The following is a 19,887-nucleotide window of genomic DNA, read 5'->3' on the forward strand; positions in this document are numbered from 1 at the left end:
CATCCGGAAAGAATCAAGTGAGAATCAACTTACTGTTGTAACTTGCTGCACAATGGAAATACTTTTTTATGGCAGTTTGTAAAACAGTACGTGCCAGCAGTTAAGGTCTATAATTCAATTCGCGGTGGTATAAATATCAAAAACAGAAATTATCCACTCTCTCCATTACTGCTTTTGAATTCTAGATCAGATGTAGTGGATGACGAAGTCCTTGCAGCCAGTTCCAATCAGGGTAATATCTGACTGTCTTTACAACATACTCTGGACATCATGGGAGAATAGTGTAATGATTCACCCAGGCAAAGGTAAATGAACATTAAAAAAAATATTTTTGATTCTTGCAACTGAGTATGACAAGTCACTGTTGACTGATGTGGAATGTCTGCTCACTTTGGTTTATTGACTCATTAGAAGTGGAAAATAACAAAGTATGAAATGTTACTGCTGAGTGACCTTGGAACACCTACTTCAACAAACCTTTCTTGATGATTACATACCTTGGTTGATTGGCCTATGAAGAAGGTGGCCTGCTTGCCACCAACTCCAAAGTACGATATGTCACTGTTAAGTGATCGTGGAACACCTACATCAACAGAGCCTCTGGTCCCTCTGACTTCAGGCTCATCTTGGGATTCTCCTTGTTCAACATGCCTGGTGTTAGGAAAAGAAATTAAGACCTGATGATATTAATAATAGAAGAATCTGCCAAAAAATAGACTTCTAAATGTGTTACTGCAGCTTATTTGCTTAATAATTTGATGGTGATTACATCAACTTTCATTCATATGTGACACGATCTGGTCCGTGGGGGCCAAAGGTGGCAAGTATGAAATAGAGATAAAGGCATAAATATAGAGTAAAAAAAAAACCCAATAAAATACATAAGAAAATAGACATCACAAAACTTCATGCCTTTAGAACCAAGTATAATAGACTTTTGGTGTGTTCAGTATTTGATAGCCTAATGTTTGTATAAGGTAGTTATTATAGCAACTAAATTTTCAAAAATGCCTCCTTTGGTCCCCATGGAGGGTCATCATGTCACGCATTAGGTACAGCTGAATAATGTGCAAGTAAGCTCCTCAAATATAAATTGTGTTAAATTTGTGGGTAATAGTACTGTGTTATAATTATGAGTGTGGTTTGTTTTTAGATTCATTCTATAATCATAGTTAGGTAGAATCATAAAATTTTGAACTTTAGAATATCTCCTTAAAAATGCAATTAAATGAAAGATGACAATTTTCTTTAAAAATGATGGTTCAACCATGTCTGCAGGTTAAATAATTACAAAGTTATGACCAAAAGTATGTAAGCCTTTTTATTGCCAAAATGTGCATTGGCAATTGCAATTTTTTTTTTTACAAAAAGTTTGTTGACCTCCTAATCATGGCTTGCCATATAGCATGATTCGACATATTCCCATTGAAACCTGTGCTAAATTTTGAACCATTTTAGCTAAAATCCGCTTTACTTTCATGATGTCCAGTTGCTTGTGTGTGGTTATTTGGGCATCTGTGAGTACACCCTGATATAAGAGATTTTACAACATGGGATTTTTGAAGAATAAAATGAATGTTGAATTTTCCCCATACTTTTACACAGTAAAGTACACAGCCAAATTTCGCTCACATGGCATGCCATGATGATATATTTTAGTATGCTATAAAGGGCTCCCTCTATAATCAATGATGTGAACATATCTATCATAGTCAGCATGTGTGACATCCCATATAACAATAATATCACAACATTATTTTCACCATGCCTCAATCATGACTTTGCATATATATATACCAAATGGCCCTGGTTGAGAGTTTTATGTGTTCTCAATTAATTAAATGGGATAACATTTGCACAGACTACTGTAGACTATTCACCACCAGCCATAGTCCTTGTACTTTGTATCCAGTGAATTCTCGCATATTCATCATGAGAGCCAATCATTCATGTTTAACAAATCACGCCAGCGTTGCATGCCTTGTGTGATAGAGCGTGATAGAGCATTGTGTCTCCTGAAGGCGAAAGACCATAAAAATATGCTGTATGTGCGTAGCACTCCACGGCCCTTATTATCAGGTGATGCTGGAACTTGTTGTTGAATGGTCTACATTAGTCTGTTAACCTTTGTCCGATTGTTTTTGTAATTTTGGAGTGAGTGAGTAATAACTTTTGCACAAATATAATCAAATTTGGCAAATTTTGATGAGTTGTGGAAGTCTAAAAGACTGCTTTGGTGTCAGCATTTGAGTAGTTTATGTCATCATGTAGAAGTCGACTGACAGCAATGAAGTATCATGATTAGGCAAAAAAAAAGTTGTTGTGTTGCCCTCAACCATCCAACCCTTAATCCTGAAAAATCAGGGTCAGATTTTTTTTTTTTTGGATGATGATTTTTACATATTTTTTCAAAAAACCAATGTTTTTCACTTAAAATTGATATTTTATTGAAAGATTAGTCTTTAATTGATGTCTAACAAGTCAAAATTGACAAATGTCCCCTAGTTGAAGAAGCATTATTTAATATTTGACAGGATTTTGAAAAACTGAAGGTCTAAAAAAAAAAAAAAAGAAAAAAGAAAAAGAAATCTGACCGCCTGACCCAACTTTCCCATTTTCCCACTTGAGGGCAACACAACAATATTTTTTTTTGGCCTTATCCCCATTGTTTGCTGTGATTTGCGATATATGTAAAAGACTGGTAATTCCATTTAGATTAAATAGTCCAATCACCAGTACTGACAACAGGGATAGGTCCATTCCTTAACAAGACATAAAATTGCAAAAGAAGAAATGCAAACTTTCACTTACACATTGCCCTTGGTTTCTTTGCGAATGAATTTTGAGAGTCTATAGATGGCCCAGTTGTTAAGTTGTTTGGACGACATTCCTTTGCCGTTGTCGATGACTGCTATCATGTTTTGGTCATTGGCTTCATCCAGATACTGAAAGCAACAAGAACAGTGACTTCAATCATGTAACTTTATATTTCTTAACATATATAATGAACCACTTGTCTTGATTCACTGAAATTTCAAGTGTAGTAACTGGATTCCTTGCCCCTATAATATACATAACTTTTGTTACCAGTGTGTTATTTTTTAGGAAAAATGCAAAAATAGTCACAAATTTATCAAGGGGTGTAGTACCACCTTAAAGCACTACAATTTGCTGAAGAGTGAAGATATTTACCAGGTGATCGACCTGGTGCAGGAGGTCTGTTTACATTATGCAAAACAGCGCAAAGTCTCACTGCATGATGGATGGGTTGTCACCTTGTGTTAAATGTGGTAGAGGTAATATGCTACAACTTTTAAGTTGTAGCAACTTTAAGTTGTAGCATAAATGTGGTATTAAGTTTTTATATGTTGCCACTCTTGGACAGTGCAACAAAAAAGCCTTTTATAGGGACTGTCTTTTGGAATTTGCAGGAGAGCATTAAACAGCTCTTCTGGAGCTTTCAAGGAGAGCTGTTTAGAGCATTAACAATAGAATGTAAGGAGGGAATGGTCAATTAAGGAGAGCTAAAAATCACTCTCCCTAAATCAGATTTAAGGAGAGCAGTAGAGAGTGATTGCACTTAATCTCCTCAAAAAAGCAGTTGTGGCATGTAGATGAGATGATACTTACAAGTCTCAGCTCAATACATCTTGGACCCAGGTTTTCACTCGTTGCTGTCAGGGCATTGTCTATCAGCTCAGCAAAGGCAAATGCTGCAATGAAATCAAGATGTTAACATGGGAAAAGGATTAATATAACTAATCACATAGTATTGTAGCAATCCACTCCAGTTAAGTGTGCTACGGTTTGTGGATCAACAACTAGGTGTTGTGCCTGTGCGTAGCTCACTATATATCACTGCACCTTTTTTTTTTTTTTGTCAACTAATTCAACAAAGCTGGCAATATAATAGACACATTCTATGTGTCTGATCAAAATTGTCATGCATTTAGTAATTCAATGGTTTGGCAAGAGCTGCTCAATATCACACACCTCAATACTGGGATGTTAATATCTATCTGCAATGTCATAAGAAAAAGAAGTCAGATCTTGAAAATGTAGTCTATATGTAACCGTCCACAACGAACCAGGTGTAAAGTTGCAATTCTCAATTTTTAAATTTTGAATTAGTTATAACGCATAAAAAAATAAGTTTTAAAATAATATATCACATGTAATAATTGCTTCGCAAATAGCTGACGCTTCGGGAAGTAGTCAAATCATCCCACACCTCGGAACCAGTAGTTTTGACTACTTCCCTTCAAAACATGTTGTATTTGTATACTACTATATAAAGTCTCCATTCCATTTCCCAATTTACTAGTATTGAAAACGTGCGAAGAATTTTGACCTAAATCAAAGTTGTCCAATTGTATGCCCAAACTTACGTAGTGGATTCTGCCCTTCACTGGCATAGTATTCATAGAGACCACTCTTGATCAAGGTGTCATAATGCGGCTGATAATCAACCTTCTCTGATGTTGGAGCCGGTAACTGCTGATTGACATGCTGTAACAGGTACAATGTGTCACCACCATCAATTTCATTCTCTGAAAAATACAATGTATAGGACAATAGCATACTCATCATCATCTAATCAATATCAGTGAATTTCATTCTCTGAAAAATATAATGTATGTATAAAGGGCATCATAATACTAGATGCTGTCACCATTTTGTCCGAGCGCTCATTTAATCTCACCTCAATTACTGTATGTACACACAAGTCTCTGATAAAGAACTCCCTAAACTGCAATGCTTGCAGAATAACACAGCAAGACTGTTGTCATGATTGCTACCTCACTTTATAACACCGCTACCCAAACCAAACTTAAGTACCCCCGGTCCAAAATACCATATGGCTCTTTCCTGTAGTGAATGGCTAAAGTAAAAAAATGCCTTTAATAAATGCAAATGTTATGTCACCGCCACCACTAGCATCATCATGTAACCATTATGGCAATAAAACTGCAATTTGAAATTTAGAAAAAAGACTTCGAATTCGAAAAACATTAAACATAAGATTACAAGAAAAAAAAACCTATAGTTTTCAGTGACAGTGGAACACCCTGTCACTCAATGTCTCGTCAAACTTACCATAGTTGTCACCGCTTACTTCAATCCTTCCTGTTGTAGCTATTATAAAATGTGTGTTCACCGAATGTTAAATTCCTGCCAAAAAAAAAAAGTGGAAATTAATTAATGAGAAATTCATAGTATAAGAATAAGACAGCCCTAGAGCAGGCCTTCTCAACTAGTTTATTTGAAGTGCCAACTGGGAAAGTTTAGTGATCATGAAGTGCCAACATGTTAAGGGAGGATTTTGTGAGGGAGCGTGTGCGCGACCGAACGCATATCGGGTGGGGTCCAGGGATCCTCCTTATGGCCCCTGAAGGGGTCCAATGTAAAAGGCGCGGCTGCGGGGGTCCAGGGGCAGCACCCCGGAAGCTCTGAGATTTTATTGCTTTCTAAAGGCTCAGATGTGGTATTTTCACCCCTTTTTGTTAAAAATTTATGTGAAAAAAAATTAGTAAATTTACTGTGCGCCACTTCGACTAACTCCAAGCGCCACAAGTGGCAAATTGGAAGCTGTTCAAAGAAGATCTGTTAGATTCATCATGAGCGACTACGGTCGTTACAGTAGCGTGACAGACATGATGTCTGAACTGGGTATCGAACCCCTCGCTACTCGTGAGGAAAGTCATCAGACTCACAAACTTCCATAAGGCACGGGAAGGTATCCTAGCAATCCCGATACAAAACCTGCTGCACCCGGTCAAGCGTGATATCTCGTCATTCTCATAAGAACTGCTATATCCCCATTCAAACCAGCAAAGACTGCTACAAGAACTCATTCATCCCACTCACTATTAGAAACTGGAACTCACTACCGGAAGAAACGACAAATATTACCAGCAACAAGCTATTCAAGGCAACAATCACCAAGCACTACCTCAAGTAAACACAGAAATTTCATCGCGCTACCACCGATCCTGTCCACTTAGCTCCGACTTTGGGGCGTGGGACAGTATACCTACAAGACAAGACAAGACAGTTGAGAAGGCCTGCCCTAGAGGCTAGAACTCTGGGCATAGACCCCATAGTCACCATTTTTTAGGCCTGTTATCGACTGTTGTATGTGTTGTATTATCGTCGACATGACCCTAAATCTGACATGTCAAAATAGATTGTCCTTTTTCGACACTTTACGACACATATCAAAACGGGGAAAAATTACATTTTCATGCTATTTTGTCCGAATAAGCTTACCCAGGGTGCGTGCAGCCACCTCTATTTCAAATTCAAGGACTTTTCAAGGACTTTCAAGTACCCAAAAAATAATTTTCAAGTACCTTTGAACGGAACGACCCAGAGATAGGTGTAAAAAAGTAGAAAAATACCCAGTGGTCTAGGGGCAGCAGCCAAGTGAATACCTGCCAACTTTTGAAAACTAGAAATAGGGACACTTGCGCAGCGGAGTGAGCGTAGCGCTCACGACTATGGCCGGGCCCGGGGGTCCAGGGGCCCCCGGTGGGGTCCAAGGGTGAAGCCCCGGTGGGGGTTGAGGGGACGAAGCCCCCCGAAGCCAGATGGTTTCTGCACATTTAGCACCACAGGAAAGGCCATTTTAGAGGGTAAAAAGAACATTTCAAAGCTCCTGGCTTGTTCTACACTTTTAATAAAAAGTGCTTCCTTCTTCCAAAAAACATGCTTTAAAGTTTGGCGTTTCCTATACTTTTATGCACAAGAGACCCTCTAAAAAATGTTTTTTGGCTTTATTACATGACCAATATGGCTGATGTTGATATATGTGAAGCAGAAAAATGAACAATAATTAACCATTTGTGCTTGCATCCACTAATGAATGTGCATGAAGAATACATTGTATGATAAGAGTAATTTGTAAAATTCGGTATGTTAAACATACAGAGTGATGTCACTACAAATTGGGACTAAAATAGTAGGCCTATCACAAAGGAAATACATAGGCCTACACACACTCACTCACCCCCACCCCACCCACCCCCATGTTCACAACGACGGCTACACAAAGCCAAAGAACACAGCTAAAAGGTTCATATCAAACCTTTGACCGAAGTTTGTTTCCATTTAGACTTAAACATGACTTGATATTAGAGTATACATATAGGCCTATACAGCATCAGCATCATCAGTCCAGCATCATCTCAAACGTCACCGTTCATTAATACACATTACATACTTCTTACTTGGGTAACATTCATTGAGGAAAAGAGATGAGTTTTGAACGCAAAACCGACACAATCATATAACATGCTGGTCCGATAATGGACTAAAATTCATCAATTTTGGGCATGAAAAGGTGTTCTAAATAAGATAAAAATTTGACCACATGCATGTTAAGGGATCTAAAATGAGCTGCTTATTATGCTTTCGACAGTATTTTTTGGTTATGAGACCACCTCAGACCTATCGAATTGCATTCTGAATACGAAGCATGTCTTTCTGATATGAAATAATTTTCATTTTTGAAAATCACAATATAATACAAATTTTATGACAAATTATAAAAATTTGATATTTTTCAAATTTTTATATATATAGTCCTCGGTAAATTATATAAATCTAATGATATATTCTTAAAGTGTATGTAGTAGGAAAAGTTTGACGGTCAATTGAAAATTTTGACCTTTCATATTGAAGATATGGATTTTTTCCCAAAAGACCTTATTTTTGTTTGGTGTTTTGGGAAAAAAAATCCATATCTTCAATACGAAAGGTCAAAATTTTCAATTGATCGTCGGCTTTTTATCCCACCTACATATACTTTAAGTATAAATCATCAGATTTATAAAGTTTACTTCAAGTACTGTTAAATATCAAAAATATCAATTTTTAATGATTTGCCATAAAATGTGTATTAAATTGCGAATTTCAAAAATCAAAATTACTTGATACCAGAATGACATTCTTCGTATTCAGAATGCAATTCGATATGTCTGATGTGGTCTAATGTCCTAAAATAAATACTGTCCAAACGCTCATACCCCAGCCCTTAAATGAGTACCTTTATCTAGTCGAGTCATCCAGTCAGGGTTATAAGGAATTTTCATTTTAAAATTGGAAATATATGAGTCCAGAAAGAGTTAATGTGTATATATATACATTTTTGTAGCCTACATAAAATGAAAAATTTTGGCTTGGCTTGGTTTGTCATTTTTTCGACACCACAGAATGAATATACTTGTATAAACATTCCTGTAAATTTGAAATCATGACAAATTATCCGTCTGATGATCGGTTTACCCAATGATCGTAAGTGAGGGTATTCCGTGAAACTTTAAGTAACGGTTGCCTTGCCAGAGGTCTATACTTTGAATTTGTGTAAAATGAAAAATATATAGGCCTACAAGACAGATTTATTTCCAAACTTCTTTTCTTACTTATTTGTAACATAAATTTTTATTGTTTCAGCACATTTTTTCTTTAAGGACTTAAATAAATTTCAAGGACTTTTCAACAAAATTCCAGGACTTTCAAGGCCTTGAAAAGGCATTTTGATTTTCAAGTACCCTATTCGTCCGAGTATAGTCCCACGTTCGAGTATAATCCCACCCCCCATTTTTCAAAAAATTTCAGAAATTGTAAAAATAGGATCATTCATGGTTGACCTAAAAAAAAAAAAATTCGAGTATAATCCCACCCCCCAAATGTGAAAAATTTTCACATAAAAAACGGGTGGGACTATACTCGGACCAATACGGTACTTTCAAGCACTTTTTTGGCTTTTCAAGGTTCTGCACGCACGCACCCTGCTTACCATACGATCATGTTTTCATCGAAAAGTCGCCAAATTACCTCCCAAAGTTGACTCAAACCCGGAAGTAGAACGAAGCAGGAAGCATGTTTACACCGGAAGTCAGCAATCGTAAATCATACCAGCGTGATTTTAAGCTTATCTATCGTCTTTTTTCAGCATTTTAAAATCTCATTTCGACGCATTGAATTAGAAATCATGTGTCGAAAACAGGACTACCATTTTTACAATTATTAATTAAGGCCAGAGGCTCTTTACATTGAAAAACTGGGAATAAATGCTTGAATGAACCAGTACAAAAGTTGAAAGCACTTCAATGAAGAAATGTTGCTGCTAAAAAATTGCTAATTTTTTTTCTTCAAAGCTTGATAAAGTTCAAGTTGTACATTAAATTAATTATAGCCTAGGTACTTTTGCTTCTATTGAACAGCCAGGGACACATAAAACGTACAACTTTATCCAGCTTTGGAAAAAAATGCTAAAATCAGGGAACGCCTTTTGAGGAGAGCGAGAGCAATCACTCTCTGCTCTCCTTAAATCTTAGTTGACCATTCTATTCTTACATTCTATTGAAAATGCTCTAAACAGCTCTCCTTGAAGGCTCTAGAAGAGCTATTTAATGCTCTCCTACAAATTCCAAAAGGCAGTCCCTGTATTGGTTTTAGCTTTTAAAGTCTCCTATCCAACTATCGCTCCAACATTATTTTGCAGTGCACACGATGCGTAAGCAGTATTCATTAAAGGGTCTGACCCACGCCTGTCAAGTTTTTGGAATTGCTTGGTGTGAAACACTGTCTGTTGAAGTGGTGTTTCCCTGGTCATGCTGGTACCCAGAGTTCGATTTACTAGAAAAAGGTTACTTGCATTTGTGCAGGTAACATAGAAAATCTACCTGCACAAGCACACAATTTAACAAAGTAAGAAGTTTGTGCTGTGAAACAACTACCTTGGTCAGTTGGGGTAACATTTACTCATGTCGAAAATTTAGATGAAAGTTATTTTGATGAGTCAACTGTATCTTTTGAGCAATATTTGCCCATTAAAGACAGTCCAAAATATTGCTGAAGTGTAATTTTAGCAACATTTTGATGCAATCGCCTGTCGTGATCAGCTGTGTTTACAAAAAAATGTACTTCTGAACTTCCATTGCTTTACACAGTGTCATGCTTCAGCGAATCCGATTTAGATTTTGAATGCAATGGTCTCTAGCCTAGAATGTGAAGCTATCGGTGAGCAAATTCTTGGCTAGACTTCTCGAGCAAGGAGACATTTGATTTACATGTGCTACCTTGACATGAGAAAGTGTCACGCTTAAAATGCTCTGGACTGAAACAATGGGGCAATTTCTACATGTATGTTGCACCAGGAATTTTTCCCAACATGGAGATTTCTACAAATTTATACAAAGGTAACCAAATCAAATGGTTGGGAATATCATTAAATGTTTTAAGAGTTGCGGTTGTCAAAAATGAAGACCATTTTGGGGGCTATAATTGGTGTACATCAGGCCACGGCAAATTTTATTTTATAACTTGCCTGATCGGGCAGGCAGAGGCATAGTCAAAAATTGGTTGCCCGAAAATTACACAGCTAGCTATTCACCAAGTTCAATGCGCTCTATTAATATCTGTTCAACAAATAAGAAACATCACAATATGTGGGCTCATTTTGGGCTCCAAGGATGTAGCCGAGGAACTCTCTCAAGGACAGTTTTGGCCTGCATGGATGATTTTAATCCCATTGTACCAGAGTTTGGGCTACATGGATGATTTTAATCCCATTTGTACTAGATACTAAGGGTCGGTTCATAGTGCATATTCGAAGACTAATATTCGCTTCAATACTTTTTGTGACGCAAAATATATACGGCAAATCGAATAAAATATGAGTTGAATCGGATTAAATATCGCGCAACTGATAGCGAGATACTACTAATTTATATGAAAGGCTCGAGGTCACCTGAATATCGTTCGACGAACGATGATTTCAAAAATCCCCAATGAAAATTAAAGGATCTGGAATGAGCGTTTTGAGCGTTTTGACAGTATTTTGTGGGACATGAGAGCACATCAGACATATCGAATTACATTATGAATACGAAGAATGTCTTTCTGATATCAAATAATTTTCATTTTTTGAAATTCACGATATATAATACAAATTTTATGACAAATTATTAGAATGTGATATTTTTCACATATTGATATATAACAGTCCTCGAAGTAAATATTATAAATCTAATGATATTTTCTTAAAGTGTATGTAGCTGGGAGGAAAAGCCAGGCGATCAATTGAAAATTTTGCCCTTTCATATTGAAGATATGGATTTTTTTCCCCAAAAGACCTAATTTTTTTGGTGTTTTGGGGAAAAAATCCATATCTTCAATACGAAAGGTCAAAATTGTCAATTGATTGTCGACTTTTCATCCCACCTACATACACTATAAGTATAAATCATCATATTTATTAAGTTTCATTTGAGTACTGTTAAATATCAAAAATATCAATTTTTAATCATTTGCCATAAAATGTGTATTTCATTGCAATTTCAAAAATCAAAATTATTTGATATCAGAAGGACATTCTTCGTATTCAGAATCCTATTCGACATGTCTGATGTGCTCCAATGTCCCACAATAAATAGACCTACTATGCATTGATTTAGTGGTGTGCCCCTTATTAGTGCGGTACAAGAGTACCCATTTTTATATGATTAGTAATGTTTTATGCAAATAATATGATATTTAGGGGTACAAACATAACCTAAATGTACAAGTGAATGTTTCCATATTAACGTAGCTCTATTTAAATCGACTGATGCAGAAAAAAAGTCTAACTCCAAATTCAGATTTATGCCTCCACACCGGTTTTACATAAATAATGTTTGGCCCCAGTTCTAGGTCCCCATATGCATCTGCCCCTGGCAGAGGACGTGTGAGGGTCCGGGTGGTAAATCATTGGTTATTGATATAAAAATGCGTTTGCCATGGAAGTTCACCCATTTTGTTATTTTAGGCCGAATAAAGATGTAATGCGTTGTTATCAGTCAAATTCATAATTATAATTAATAATAAAGAGGGCATAATGAGTAATATGTAGGAATGGATATATAGCGCTTTGCAATGAATCTCTTCATAAACTATGCAGAACAACCAAAACCACGGCGTTGGTACCCTATCATTGCGTGTTCTTTTAAAATAAATTCTTGTTTATTTCTATAATTTGTGAATCAGGCATTAAAACACACTTAGGCCCTAGCAATGTAGGCCTACACAAGTTCGGAACAAGACTTTTTATCTTTTGACGAGTATTTCGGTCAAATGCCAAAATTGATTGCTCAATGAATTATGAAATGAGAGCAATACTACTTTGATGATACCGATCTCAAGTGGATATCAGCCAATGAAAAAAGTATTCACCGGAAATATATTTGTGGGAGTTGAATTTTGTTGAACTCGACAGATATATATTTGGTGGGTCACCGTGGGTGGTCTCATATATAACACTTGTGAGGGCTGTCATATTTGTCGTCGCTTCAATCATATCTTATGATATTTATTTATTTATTTATTTATTTATTTATTTATTTATTTATTTATTTATTTATTTATTTATTTATTTATATTTATTTATTTATTTATTTATTTATTTAATTATTTATTTATTTATATATATTTATATATATATTTATTTATTTATTTATTTTTTTATTTACTTATTTATTTATTTATTTATTTATTTATTTATTTTATTTATTTATTTATCTATTACTCATTCATTTCTTGATTTGCTTTGCAGTTGAAACCTAAGGTATGGGTCAACCTCCGCGCCTGTTACAGACAGGTCGTAAATGCCCCGAAAACCAAATCTTTTTGACTCCTATTCAGGTTAGGGGCGTAACCAGACCTGACTATCCGGGGGGGGGGCAAGATTGAAAAATTTCCCAATTTCTGATCAAAAGTTTTAGTATTTATATTCGAGAGAACGCCGCTTGCCACGGCGCTAAACGGGTGGAGTCGGTGGGGTCCAGGGGCAAAGCCCAGGCGGGGTCAGGGGGCTGAGCGCCATGAAGCTCCTGGTTTTGGCATATTAGAAAATATCAGTGTTTCAGAGTACAAATTTCACAATGAAAGTAGTAGGCCTATAGATCTTCTTCTCTCTTTCTTTCCCTTTTCTCTTCTCCCTTGAGTCCCTTCCCCTTTTCTCTTCTCCCTTTCCCCTTTTCTTCCCTCTTTTTTCTTTTCTTCTTTCCCCTTTCTCTTCCCTCTTTTTTCCCTTTTTTCTCTTCTCCCTTCCCATTTTTTCTCTTCTTTCCCCTTTCTCTTCCCTCTTTTTTCTTCCCTCTTTTTCTCTCTTTCCCCCTTCCCAATTTTTGACTCTTCCGGGGACTCTTCTTCCAGGTTGTTTTGTGTCCGGGGGGCAGCTTGCACCCCGGCCCCCACTGGTTACGCCACTGCTCCTATTTGACCCATTTATACAGACATTAAATCATGACAATAGTTCAATGGAGTTTACCTATTATGATTTTATTAACTTCGTTAAAGAAATTCTCTAAATTTTGCTTACCTTGGTCAACGGGCAATACTTGTTAACAGTCGGGCAACGCTATGAATTGTAGAAATATATCTTTCTCCGGTTCATAGTTTTATATTCGTCGCATATATTTTGACGCCCAAAACGTATTCGAAGCCGAATATTCGCCTTCGAATATTCACTTTGAACCAGCCTTAACATACCAAAGTTGAGATAATTGATCTACATTGATCTTATCTTTTGGGTGGGTTCAACATTCCCTGAGTTGGCAAAACCTGCAATCTTCATGGAGTACCGGTAATTTACCGTAACCACGCGGGTATAAGCCCACCTTCGGCTATAAGCCCATCCCCTATTTTTTAAAACATTCTGGGAACAAGGGTGCACTCAGGTATAAGCCCAGTACTAAGTGTTGGCCAAGTTCTTAAATCAAATCAATGCTTTGCTCTCATATTTAAGAACAAAACTAAAAAAATATCAGTTGATAATCAACATTCCACACTTATAATTTTAAGAAATTGACATAGATGATAGAAATTACTGGTACATTGGGCATATACCAATGGGGGTGATTGTTCTTATTTTTAAATTTAAGCACTAGCCCTTCCCGGTTATAAGCCCACCCCATTTTCAAGTGAAATCTGCCATCGGGGGCTTATACCCGAGTGGTTACGGTACTTAGTGCAAAAGTGGTCAAAATATGTGCCATGAATTACATACCGGTACTAAAAAATTGAACAATTTACATGTTTTTGTACTTAAACTGGTCTAATTCATAAACTGTTCATCAAAACCATGTACAATTATATCACTGTAAAGCTTAGAGTACCGTACCAGGAATGCACACGTACAAACAATTGGTCAATATACAGGGTGCCAAATGTCATATAGGGTGGAAAAGTTGAATTTTGGTTCAAAAAAGTATACTTTTTTGTTCCTCTCTTATTTACTAACATAAACACCAGTTCTGCTAAAACCTTTTTAGATGTGCTAATAACATTGTAGGCTTTCAAAAAAAGCAAACTTGTAAGGATGAGTTATGTTGCCTTTGAACTGAGATACAGGGTGTTCAAAAGTCGTACATAATTTTTATGATTTTTATTACATTTTCAATCAAAACTTTTTTCCTCCATGCCTCACACAAAAACCAGTGGCATATTTGAATTCCTCATCAATTTTCCATCCAAAAAATGTAAACTTTTACAGCAGTGGGTAACTCCTTCAAGAAATATGACCTTCAGAACATTTCGGAGCTGAATGAATAGTTAACACAGTAACGTATAGGAAAAGCCTAGAACCCATGACACAGAATGCAGCACACTTGCAACAAATTAACCTAGCTTGGAGTAAAACTGGTCAAAATGCAATCTAGACATCAATACCAAAACAATGGTACATAATCCATCTCAATACCTTGCGGGATTACAGAGTTGCAGTAAAAAATAAATTCAGGAGGCACGAAAAATCAATATTCCCTATACTTTAACACATGCCTCAACCGTAGGCACCTCAACCGTAGGCACCTCCACCCCCGACTCTGCATCATTTGAATTGCAATATCTCAAGAAGTATATACAGTGTGAATTAGTTTTTACTTTCCACAATTTTAGAGCTCTAGATAAATTAGCAACAAAATGAGAAAACAAGGCGGTTCTCGAACCACGAGTCTCGTCTGCTTTTGTGACCGCCTGCTTTTGCGATAACTGTTGGTAGAGAGGTAAATGAATTTGGCGGTTATCGGCTGGGCACGATTATCTGGCCGATGGTAACTGTACCCTTAAGTTTCATGCCCATGCAACAGTTTTTACTAATATGACCTCAGATGACCCCTGGTGGCTCATGCCCATGCAACAGTTTTTACTAATATGACCTCAGATGACCCCTGGTGGCCCTGAAATGACCTTCTAAAATTTTGGCTCTAAATGTTGACTGTACCCACCAAGTTCCATGTCCATCCAACAGTTTTTACTCATTTGACCTCAGATGACCCCGAAATGACCTTCCAAAAATTTGGCTTGAAATGTTGACTGTACCCACCAAGTTTCATGTCCATACGACAGTTTTTACTAATTTGACCTCAGATGACCCCTGGTGACCCCAAAATGACCTTCCAAAAATTTGGCTTTAAATGTTGACTGTACCCACCAAGTTTCATGTCCATACGACAGTTTTTACTAATTTGACCTCAGATGACCCCTGGTGACCCCAAAATGACCTTCCAAAAATTTGGCTTTAAATGATGACTGTACCCACCAAGTTTCATGCCCATACGAGTTTTTAATAACTTGACCTCAGATGACCCCTGAGTGACCTCGGATGACCCCGTAATGACCTTCCAAAAATTTGGCAAAACCAAAGAACTATTTCATCAAAGTAATAAATCAAAACAGAAAGATGCTTCCTTTACGAGTTATCACTCATTGAAAGTGCTACTTTGCTATACTTTACATGGAAAGCGACTATCTTAAAGTCGCATATTTCCTTAATTACATGACCGATCAAGCTGTTATTGGGATATGTGATGCACAGTTGAAAATTAATTATTAAAAGATTTGGTGACCTCAGTTGACCTTTGACCTTGTATGTGACCTTTGACCTCACGAAATTGGAAAAAGTATGTTGCGCTGAAAAATCAAATTTGGCAATACCAAAGAACTATTTCATCAAATAAATCAAAACAGAAAGATGCTTCCTTTACGAGTTATCACTCATTGAAAGTGCTACTTTGCTATACTTTACAAAGAAAGCGACTATCTTAAAGTCGTCATATTTCCTTAATTACATGACCGATCAAGCTGTTATTGGGATATGTGATGCACAGTTGAAAATTAATTATTAAAAGATTTGGTGACCTCAGTTGACCTTGTATGTGACCTTTGACCTCATGAAAATCTAATCGGGTCGAGTACCTCTGGCCACGCAACTCCCCACCAAGTTACGTCACTGTACCCCATACGGATCTCCAGATAATCTGTTCACAAGGTATTTTGCTTATTACGCATATATTATGCAAATTAGGTACTTAATTACCATATTTTACGCTCAAAATCTAATCAGGTCGAGAACCTCTGGCGCCGCTTACTCCTCACCAAGTTACGCCACTGTACCCCATACGGATCTCCAGATAATCTGTTCACAAGGTATTTTGCTTATTACGCATATATTATGCAAATTAGGTACTTAATTACCATATTTTACGCTCAAAATCTAATCAGGTCGAGAACCTCTGGCCCCGCTTACTCCTCACCAAGTTACGCCACTGTACCCCATACGGATCTCCAGATAAGCTGTTCACAAGGGTTTTTTGCTTGATACGCATCAAATACGCATAAATTATGCAAATTAGGTACATAATTAGCATATTTTGCGCTGAAAATCTAATCAGGTCGAGAACATCTGCCCACGCTTACTCCCCACCAAGTTACGTCCACTGTACCCCATACGGATCTCCAGATAAGCTGTTCACAAGGTTTTTTTGCTTGATACGCATCAAATACGCATAAATTATGCAAAATAGGTACTTAATTAGCATATTTTGCGCTGAAAATCTAATCAGGTCGAGAACATCTGGCCACGCTTACTCCCCACCAAGTTACGCCACTGTACCCCATACGGATCTCCAGATAATCTGTTCACAAGGTATTTTGCTTATTACGCATAAATTATGCAAATTAGGTACTTAATTACCATATTTTGCGCTCAAAATCTAATCAGGTCGACACCCTCTGGTCATGCTACCCCCTATAAAGTTTCATCATCATAGCACTTACGGTTCTCAAGATAACGCGTTCACAAGCTTTTTCCGAACGCACACACGCACACACACACCCCCCCCCCACACACGGACACACACACACCATAGTGATTACTAAGTCTCTCCCTGAACATTCAGGCGAGACAAAAACTAGCTCAGTACAGAATAAAATGAAAAAATGTAACGCCTCCACCTTTTCCTATACCCCAATTCATGACGCACAACCCATTTTTTATGTTTATGATAAAGATTGCTGCAAGATTCATCCTTTCAAGTACCATCATCGGTATATGGGCTATTTCATTATAAATGACACGTTCACAAAAATGGCTTTTATCATATCTGGTTGATATAATTAGGGTGATAATGCAGTGTTATTAACTTAATTCTAAGTATGCCACAAACTACAAGCTACATGAGCATTTTTACAGAATTCTGTCTATTTTTTGCATAAAAAAATTGCCAAAAGGTACATTTTTAACCCAATTTTGGAGTCCCATTTCATTTTGCCCATGTATTCTGAATTAATTCTTTGAAAAATTAGGTACATTCTATGGCAATGTGCTTGTTGCAATGAAAATATGATATGTGTGGAACATCAAGCAAGTTGAATGGTGAAAATTGGTGCAAAAACGTTAAAATTCCGTAGATTCTTGCAAAATTGGCATTTTGCGTTAAATAAAAAATGAGTGTCCTCTCCAATTCATGCCTCCATTTTTGTTAACATTAAAGAGGAAATATAAACCCTTACCCTACCTGTATAATCTGTGTTATATTACCAATTGATGGGACAGGGCACTGATTGAGGAATTCATTTATTTTACATACAGTAGACCACTTGTTCTTGATACCACAGTTCCGCGTTAAAAATTTGTCCTCTCCAGAACTGAAGTTAATTACTAATTGTTGAAATAAGAAGGATTATATCATAGAATGTGAAATTTGTAGAGGAAGAGTGGTCTTCCTTCTACCAAGGTGGCACATGATTTGGTATTTGTTGCATTTTTGCAAGCCTGTATCCACGATTCTGTTTGCAATTTAACAAATGTCCTCTCCAGCACAATTATGTCATTTCCATGAATTGGTAAACAAACTAAAAAATAAAAATTTCAAAGAGCCAAACCCACAAGAAATTTTTTGCATTTTATTGCAAATTATGCTTACAAACCACTTTAGTGTTCAAATTATTGTCCAGTTGTTGAGAACACATATGATATTATTCTGCATTGAACTTCGGTTAGCTAAAAATTGCAATATTCCTAATTTAACCAGAATATTAACCCTGTTTGTAGTGGATTTTAAATGCTGGGGATCTTTTATGCAATAATATTGATGCAATAATATTGATGCAGCTATTTCTAAAGTTAAAGTATGCTTTATTATGTGTTAAAAAATGTGTCCTATCCAGAACAAATGACACAGGAGGGTCTTTTATTTTAGGTTTTCCATGACTAGTACAACAGATTGACGCAGAATACTCACTTATGCATCAGTGTAGCTATTGGGCAGGACAAAATGACTATTTCATGAATTTTTCATGTGAAGATAAAGTTTATCCTTAAAATATGTAGTAATTTTGCACCATTTATCTGGATTAGTATCAATTTACTAATTGTTTTATATTGAAACTGGCATATTTAAGACACTGAAGTGTAAAGGAACATACAACAATTATTACAGACTAAATATGAATAAGTATGAACCCAATGTTGGTTACATATACTCTTTCAAAGTTGTGTATTAAATTGTTTAAAAAAATGTCCCCTCCAGACGGCAGCTATGTTTTACACAGCAAAAATTCAATTTAATTTTTTTAATGGTTCCTGAGGGTTTGACGCTCTAATATTTTGAGAATTATTGACACACCATCTGAACTTTGAAATGATAATGAATTTGCATGAAATAAATGAGTTTGAATTTTGACCCCTTTTGGGACTCAATGTTGTCATTTATAATGAAATAGCCCATATCCAGGCTGGACACATCACACTACCGTGTGATGTGTCCAGTTCTTCGCCGAACTTACATATATAAGATGGAGAGTTTAGCATAACGGCCTGCCTATTTACGCTTCCTGAAAACACTCTTGCACATAACATACAAAACCACAAATTCACTAACTTCAACTTGCACTACCGACGCCATGAAAAATATTTTAATTATTACCGATCCTTCAGAATACTTGCAAATATTGGCAGTTTCATAAAATCCTGCTGCTGAAAATCGTAAATTCCACAATCTTCTGTCAGATCCAGGTCAGTAATCACAGATGGGCGAATCTACCAGCGTGACAAGACCAGAGATAATAAAGGATGAGAGGCCACGCCGTACAAATAGCTAGCCTGATTGGCAAGCATCGTCGCTGGCCAGATCTTCTACGGTCGTGTATGATGAGTAGAGACCATAGAGCCCTATCTAGGGCTCTGTGGAAGAAACGGTTCCTAATTTTGAAGCCATGGATAATATATTCATTTATACGAGAACCATATTTTTGTACCAATCACAGAACAGAATTTCACTACTCACAGCTGTCAATCATTGTGAAACGTAAGCTCCGCCTAGTATCAAGGTCTTCTTCTGCGCATTGGTTGTGCGCATTAACTAGCCTCCAGCACAAATCCTGTGCACACGATCAGGTTGGATGGGCGGTTTACGCCTGGTTTACACAATAGGAACTGCGATGCATCCTAAACTGGATCGCTTCCGTGTATTCGCATTGCATGGTGGGTAATCGCCTGCCAGTTTGCGTAGCTCCACGTTCACAACAGTTTAAAATCAACACAGGTAAATCCATATAAAAATT

At 36.7% G+C, this 19,887-nt stretch overlaps 1 protein-coding gene across 1 annotated transcript in view; it reads right to left on the reverse strand.

Moving 5' to 3' along the window:
• Positions 1–19,887, reverse strand: part of LOC140151063 (structural maintenance of chromosomes flexible hinge domain-containing protein 1-like) — a 135,379-nt gene that overhangs the window by 111,295 nt on the left and 4,197 nt on the right. Inside the window, 6 exon segments of the mRNA XM_072173263.1 lie at positions 498–651; positions 2,812–2,945; positions 3,631–3,713; positions 4,389–4,550; positions 5,098–5,157; positions 5,160–5,172. Coding sequence (XP_072029364.1) covers positions 498–651; positions 2,812–2,945; positions 3,631–3,713; positions 4,389–4,550; positions 5,098–5,157; positions 5,160–5,172 — 606 coding nt within the window.

The sequence above is a fragment of the Amphiura filiformis genome, chromosome 4, assembly GCF_039555335.1.
Source record: "Amphiura filiformis chromosome 4, Afil_fr2py, whole genome shotgun sequence".
In the NCBI taxonomy this organism is placed as follows: domain Eukaryota; kingdom Metazoa; phylum Echinodermata; class Ophiuroidea; order Amphilepidida; family Amphiuridae; genus Amphiura; species Amphiura filiformis.